This window comes from Styela clava, chromosome 1, assembly GCF_964204865.1.
Source record: "Styela clava chromosome 1, kaStyClav1.hap1.2, whole genome shotgun sequence".
Taxonomy (NCBI): domain Eukaryota; kingdom Metazoa; phylum Chordata; class Ascidiacea; order Stolidobranchia; family Styelidae; genus Styela; species Styela clava.
Genome location: NC_135250.1, coordinates 30727435 through 30735165, shown reverse-complemented (window position 1 = coordinate 30735165; position 7731 = coordinate 30727435). Strand labels below are relative to the sequence as shown.

The 7731-nt window shown below is 38.2% G+C and overlaps 2 protein-coding genes across 2 annotated transcripts; both read left to right on the top strand.

Annotated features, from left to right (window-relative positions):
• The first annotated feature begins 868 nt into the window (after positions 1-868).
• LOC144411637 (peroxisomal targeting signal 2 receptor-like) lies at positions 869-3851 on the top strand. The gene has a single exon (XM_078113327.1). It carries the CDS (start codon positions 905-907, stop codon positions 1874-1876), a length of 972 nt encoding a protein of 323 aa, XP_077969453.1. The 5' UTR covers positions 869-904; the 3' UTR covers positions 1877-3851.
• On the top strand, positions 3847-7500 carry LOC120334971 (transmembrane protein 69-like). Its single transcript, XM_039402490.2, has 4 exons — positions 3847-4277; positions 5202-5354; positions 5848-5954; positions 6788-7500. The coding sequence occupies exons 1-4, from the start codon at positions 3911-3913 to the stop codon at positions 6989-6991; spliced, it is 831 nt and encodes a 276-aa protein (XP_039258424.2). The 5' UTR covers positions 3847-3910; the 3' UTR covers positions 6992-7500.
• The last annotated feature ends 231 nt before the right edge of the window (positions 7501-7731 follow it).

Below are 7731 nucleotides of genomic sequence, written 5' to 3'. Positions count from 1 at the left end.
GTTTCGCTTTAATTGCTATTGTGAAACTAATCAAAATATACACTTTCTTTTAAAAATCATTGGGAACATTTAATTTTACGCGTGGGTATTTTCTGCGATTCTGTCAGTCACAATTTCGTGTTTTGCTGCTAGCTTCACAGAGGTATGTGTACCAGGTTAGGGTTAGGACAAATTTTTTTTACATTATAGTTCTATTATGAGTTCGGGGACTGTATGTGTTAGCCATGTGAATAATAGTCCCTTTACACAACTTGATGAGCTGCGGCCCATAGCCTGATAGAAGAAACCCATATTACAGATGATCAGACACCCCTCCTTTGGGAGACGTCTGGACATTGTTGTCCCTCAATATTGGTAATAATACAGTATAATGAAGTTGCGCAAAATACTACAAAAAGCGCAATCTAGTAACGTCATTATTGAATTCCTTGGGAAAAAATAATCCGATTTACCGAAGGAAAATAAATTGTACAGTAGCTTTCGAGTGTTTTTAACAAAAAACGGCAATTTTGGTCATATGACAGCCGCGATTAATTTTGATTATTATTGAGACAAGCATGGTGCGATATGAAGCATCTGACGTGGTCCCAGACGCCCCTCGTTTGTGAGACACACAGAGTGTTTGTTTTATTGAGCCAAATGGAGGGAAATTCTTGGAATTTGGATAGTGTGCTGTACTGAATTAGGTATCTTACCCATGTAAGCGCCTTTTTAAACATTAACTGTCAGATTAGGATTTTAGGCTTGATGGGAAAAATATCTCAATGTTGAAAAGGGCCGCACTAAATGGCTTGGTAGGCAGTGTTGTGGGCCGCCTCTGCTGTAAATAAAATACAGAATAATCACCAATTTATATTTTCACAGAACATCACTGTAATTTAATTCTAAATTAAAATAAATCAGGATGTTTGCATCCCCTGGTTTCCATGGTTACTCTGTAAAATTTTCACCTTTTTTCCCAAACAAGCTGGCTTGTGTTGCTTGCCAGCAATACGGAATATCTGGGGGGTCATGCTTGTTTATTTTGGAGACATTACCTGACCCCCAAAAACCGTTGGCACTTTCTGCGGCTCACAAATGGAACGATGGATTATTTGATGTATCTTGGAGTGAAAAGAATGATCATGTTTGCGTTACTGCCTCCGGTGACGGATCCATACAAATTTGGGATCTCTTGAAGCCAGCTGGTGGACCAGATCGCGTTTTACGAGGTCATCAAAAAGAAGTTTATTGTGTTGACTGGAGTCCAAATAACCGCGGCGATGATTTAATACTATCTGGTTCATGGGATCAAACTGCAAAAGTCTGGGACCCGAATCGTGTTGAAGCTGCCCCTCTATCGACCTTTAGTGGACATTCTGGGATTGTATACAATGCTGTATGGTCGCCACATATTCCTGGCTGTTTTGCTTCATGTTCTGGAGATGGGACGCTTCGAGTTTGGGACACCAGAAAAACCTACATGCCCCAGAATATAATCCCCGCCCATGGTGCTGAAGTCCTCTCTTGTGATTGGTCGAAATATGACCAAAATATCCTCGTCACTGGCTCAGTTGATTGTTCAATAAAAATTTGGGATCTGCGGAATTCAAGATTACCAATTCGTCAACTTTTCGGGCATGGTTATGCAGTTCGGAGAGTAAAATTCTCACCACACGAGGCATCGATTCTCGCATCATGCTCGTATGATTTCACTGTGCGTGTTTGGAACACCGCGGCCCCCGAAACGACAAGTCCAATACTAGAAGTGATCGACCACCACTCTGAGTTTGTATACGGACTAGATTTTAACAACCATATACCAGGAATGATTGCGGATTGTTCATGGGACACTAAAACCATGGTCTACAAGCCCAAATCATTGATAAAAATTTGAGGGCCCTATTTTTTTATACGACGTTAATTCATGCTTTTCGCTCTGAATTTGGCCCTTGGCAATCACTGATATCTAATAAAATGGGGTCTCATATAGTTTCGTACCTAACATACTTCTAATGGGCGTAGCATGACAATTTTTTTGCGTATCAATCCTAACCCCCACCTGACACCATCCAAAAATTACGTCATTACGACGTCACAGTGAAGTAATAGAGACCTTCAAACTATACGAACTGCCATCCAAGACGCGCAAATCAAACAGTTATTTCTCTCGTTTTCTCGTCGCAACGATTCCAATAGGAGAGAGATCGATAACGTCAGTCTGTTCTTTATCGTCGGCACCAATGCCATTTCGGGCAATCGTAGTGACGTAATTTTTGGATGGCGTAGTCAAATGGGGGTTAGGATTGACATATCAAAGAATTGTTATGCTACGCCCACTAGAAGTACGTTAGGTACGAAACTACAAGAGACCCATAATATGCAAGGAATTACTCATATTATTTGGAACGGCTGGAAACTTTCGATTTGACAGTGCCTACCCAATTTTCTGCACCCAAGGTGAGGTGAAGGGCATGGGATTTGGGACCGAGACTCAACTCGGCTGTTTTGATTCTTGCTACAGTACCCTTGCATTCTGATCCATTAACACAGGGGTCGTGAACCTTTTTGGTCAAGAGAGCCATAAAAGGTACATATTTTCAATTGCATTCCCGAGCGAGCCATATAGCATTTCTTCACTTAGTCATGCAGGCTCACATGCAGCACAAGTTGAAATCTACGTTACTCCTCACCCTTCTTTCGTCCAGGCATCTCCATAGTATTTTACTAGCTAGCTTTGCTAGTACGATCTAAATATGACAAATACTGTAACCAGAATGTACAAACGGACGAAAAGCGTTATTTAATTGCACCGCAACTCCATCGCTCTGTGATGTCACAATATATGTTCCAGAACCCCCTAGTTTTTTCACAACGCCTGTCTGGTAATTTCCTTACATAACATAGAAATGCGCTGGGCGCACGTTCTCAAAAGTATTGGCAAATTTGGCTATAAAGGAGTTTGAAATCTCGTAACAATAGTAATCTTAGCCTTAGAATATTACCGTAGATTTCTCTGAGAGCCATATGTCGTCACCAAAAGAGCCATGGGTTCCCGACCCCTGCATTAACATAATGATTTTTCAGAATGTATTTTCTTGTTGCCATATAGCGTACTGTTTTTTTTTAATTCTTTGTTCCTTATGTTCATTTCGTTCTGGTTTTCTGTTATTTTTCTCGTGTTATTTTCTCAATTTTTGTTATAATTGAATTTAATTCAAAATTACTATGCAATATTTAATTTATTAGGTGTGTTATGTTTACTCTTACAATAAGTCCTTGTGTGAGCGAGTCTCTCAGACAAGGACAATCATCTTCAGTGCTGTATGGCCATGCCAAGATGTTGTGAAAATTGTGAAAAAAGTGTTTTTAATTAGTCTTTTGTGACACCCCCAAAATAGACTTCAAAATCATTCATTATTCACGGAATTTTTCTAGAAAATTGACTGTCTGATTCAAGAGTTTCGGAATTTCCCCTAAAAATAGGTACCGCATTCTATGTAATGTTTTCTCATTTTAGTAATGTTTGCATAACAGATATACCGTTAGTACTTTGTGTGAAATTGGTGTACTCTTTGCGACCCCTAAAATCCGTTGCGCGCCCCCCATGCGAAGCCCTGGACTAGATTATGAAATCATAATTTATTACTATTTCAATTTTCTTCTGTTTCATTTCTAAAGCTAAGCCAAGTTGCGAGTCATGTATAAATTTCCCCTTATTCCAGATCCCTGTCTGAGGAGATAACCAAGTGTTCTTCAGAATCTATCATATTATGTAATATTTCAAAAAAATTCACTGTTTTGTCATTTTATTACTGTTTAATTTTTCTTTATTCTTGATGATAAAAGCCATTAATTTATGTTTTCTGTGCAGAAAATTAGTGCAGTTTAATTAAGATAAAAGTAGCCTTAATAGGATTGCTCTGTAAACATGTCACTGGCTTCTTTATGGAGATATGGAATTCAAACTGGAAAGTTTCCTCGGAAGTATGGCGTGGTCTCTATAATCTGTCGTTCGGAAAGTCAACAACGAATATGCCCGCAAACAAAACGAAGCACTAACTATTCATACATGCTTGAAAACAACAATGCTACAAATTCTCAAAACAATTTTGTAACTTTTTGTCGGAAATTTGCCACAGAGAATAAATATGATATTCATAATCCATATTCAGAAGAAACTCCGTCTGATAATGAGCAAAAGACTGAAATTGTGCAACGGAAACCTGCAGGATATTTCAGTTCATTATTTCAAGTTTGGAGAACACCAGCTCCTGCGTTTCTGACTGGAATAGCAGGTAGTTTTTGATATATGGTTTACTCAGAATGTAAGCTTTTCATGTTTATCCCTGGGGGAGAGGAAAGCTGATAATTTAGATTGATCATGTGACGAATCACGGTCTCTTGTCCAGTTACCAGTCCAGAGTGGGTATGGGATCGAGAGTCGAATTGGAACTCCCTCCCTATTGGGTTTGAGGGTCGAAACCCCCCGAAAATGTAAAAAAAAAAATTTTCCTGTGCCATGCATAGCAATTTTTCACTAGCTGTTAAAGTCTAACACGGTGATTAGAAGTTTCAGACGCCCCTCATTTAAAAAATCCTGGCTATGCCACTGAGCATCATTATTGGACATGTAGTGGACATAACGATCATTATGGTATTTTTGTTGTTCTTGTTCTTTGACACGTTTTTAAAAAGTCGCTTTTCTCTTCGATTACTCGACCAATTGCATTGAAATTTTCAGTGGTTGAAGATGGAATTTTTCTCCAGACTATTACTTGTATTTATTTCCAAATTTTGTATGAATTCTATTAAATTTGATATTTCGTCCAAAATTTCGCTGTATTATTTTTTATTTATGGGAACGCGGATTTTAGTCCGCGTGATAACTGGCTGTATGTTTTGATTCTGCAAAATTCTTGCTACTGGAAATCTAAAACTTTTTTGGGAGTACGGGTAGCTTCAAAGGTACCTGTAAGGACTGATTTGCTCTGCTCTACGTGTCCATATATTTGAGCATCGTTCTCTTGTTTTTGATTTAGTTTGATGTTATATTATTCTGATATTTCATCCAAGTTTTTGCTATATTTTTATTTTCCACAGGAATATAGTTTTTATTTCTTCAAGCGTGGTGGCTGTTTTCTATTTACCGGTAGCTATGGTACGAGACTCTGTTCTGGACTCTGTGTCCATAAATTTGAGCATTTTCTCTTGTTTTTCAGGTTTAGTCCCATTTGTTGCCGCACCATCGTATCTTTATTTCATCGCGTCATCTTTCCATCCTTTCCTGATCTCAGCACAACTAGCTTATGGGGCAATTATTCTATCATTTATTGGAGGAATTCGTTGGGGATTCGTAATCCCATATAGACACGGTAAGTTTCTTGTCAAATTTTCCAGTTGTGCATCTCCTGCTGGCGCAATTTCATAATCTCAATTCCAGAGTAAAACAGTGTTTGACCCATGAAGGTCTAAATTTTTCTGTACAAGTAATACCAATACTCTTTGGTCGGGCTCCGGAAGTTTGTATACCAATATGGAGATAACTAATTTTGTTCGCCTACTTTACATTTAGTTGTTTAGTTGACTAAAACCTATGGGGGTAGGGGGTATATTCACTTGGCTAACACAAACATTCCACGAACTCGTAAGAGAACTAGAATAAGGGAATTCGGCATAAAATAATGGCCTGACCCTATCCTGGTACACCCCTTCTGTACAAGTAATACCAATAACTTTGGCTGGCGCTCCTATCCTACCAGCTATTCTTCCTGTGAGAACTGTTTTGTGCGGGCTTTCATGTCTTGCAATGGGGCCTGGGTCTGCTCTTTCCTCTTCTGAAACTCAATACAGAAACCTATTTTTCAGGTTCTACACACATGGTAACATGGAGAGGCATATCTTGGAGTTGTGTTCCTGCTTTAATGGCGTGGGGAGGAATATTATTACCTGATCTTACAGGAGGCTTGTTGATGGTAGGTGATGACTGTTTAACCTTTTTATCACGGATATGAAGTGAAGTCTGGAAAAATTTACAATCATCCTCTAGGCAGGAGGGGGGTTTTGCGATCGATGACCAACCAACCCACTTTTGAAATGTGATGTTGTATCTTACATAGCGACCTTTCATAGCTTGATATGCTTTGTAGATATGCTCATGGTTCTCGAGAAATCAACATTTTCCGGCATGACCCCTAGCGGTTACGGCACTTGGCAACTAGAATTATTAATTTTTGATGTCATTTGTGTTCATCATACGCCAGATAAGGGAATAGCTAAACAGTTTTAGATCATCCTAGATAAATTTACTGTGATGGTTCGTGCCGTAGCTGACCTGTGGTTGCACTGTGACTGTTAAGATTTTGGCAATCCTCACACGTATCTATCCCCTGCATGATTCATGTCTGCAGACCTGCGGTTAGTCAATCGCAACCCCTTATCTGGCATTGTAAATAATTGACTTGGTTGATTGGAACCTGTTGGTATAGGAAGCTATACTGACCACCTGTTACATTAATCATTCCCAGTAGTTTCAAATTTTCAAACCAACACAGAGTAATCAGTGATGGAATGTCAAGTGGATAAGATAGGATTTACATATTTATCCCGTTGGAGAGGAAATGCGATAAGACGGCTTAATCATGTAACGAACCACTGCTTTTCGTCCGGTTACCTGTCCATGCCAGATATGGAATTAGTTAGCCAGTTATTTTATTTTCAGATGCATGAACTTTATGTTCATTTCCACCACTATCATTCCTGGCTAAATTATTGCACTTTTCAACAAAACATTCGTTTATTTTTCCAGGTCAGTGTTGGGTTACTTGTCTCATTATACAATGATTTGCGGCTGTTTGGAGACTACCCAAAATGGATGTTAGGTCTTCGATGTTTGTTGACAACTGTTGCTGTGGTAACACTAATCGCATCAGTGATTTTGGTGGAAGAAAATAGAATGAAAAACACGTTCGGCAGAAGAACTCCTAATAAAATACTTGATAAAGATATTTAGGAAAATCAATGTTTTTTTTTCATAGTCTATTAACTGTTACATTTTTATTTTGTTCGTTATGGAGAGAATTTCCAAATCTGAAACTATTTCTCAAAAATAGTTGTCAGACTAAAAGTGGAACGATCACTGATTGAAGATTTCATAAGTTACAACAGATGCTCTAATGAGAGTTATTTATAAGATTTTATACCAGTTTGCTCAAAGCAAGGCTCCCAACTAAAAGTGTCAAGAGTACTGATAGAAGAGTTGTACTTATATCAGAAGTGCTAACATATCTACACATGATTGACACTAGACCATATGACCAACGATGACTCTCTTCTGATTGGAGTAAGGTGTAAGACGATTTGAAAAAAGAAATGAAATTTCAATCTAAATCAGAACTGTAAAAGAATGGTAAATATGTTGTTATTTTTTTCTAATAAGCATGTTTTTTGGATGAATTTGTTTGTGAACTTTATAAAATGCATGGAATTTAAATATATACCTAATTTGAAATGATTCAAAAATGTTGTTTTTGTTTTCGAGTGATTTGATAAGGGATACATCTATTTAGTAACGTTAACGTAAGTTCGTTTGATATGATTGGAGCCTAGACATATGCGGACTGGGTGACCGTACATTTGAACCCATGCGTATATCTGCGGGTTCAATCTATATGTGGGTGCTGAAACCCATGGGTTAGGGTAAGTTACTTAGTATGCATTCAAATATCCGTAAAACAAAAAATTTCTATAAGT

Coding starts and splice junctions, on each gene's coding strand:
- LOC144411637 (XM_078113327.1), top strand. CDS start 905: ATGTTTGCATCCCCTGGTTTCCATGGTTACTCTGTAAAATTTTCACCT.
- LOC120334971 (XM_039402490.2), top strand. CDS start 3,911: ATGTCACTGGCTTCTTTATGGAGATATGGAATTCAAACTGGAAAGTTT. Junction 4,278..5,201: donor GTTTCTGACTGGAATAGCAG/GTAGTTTTTGAT, acceptor CTTGTTTTTCAG/GTTTAGTCCCATTTGTTGCC. Junction 5,355..5,847: donor CGTAATCCCATATAGACACG/GTAAGTTTCTTG, acceptor CCTATTTTTCAG/GTTCTACACACATGGTAACA.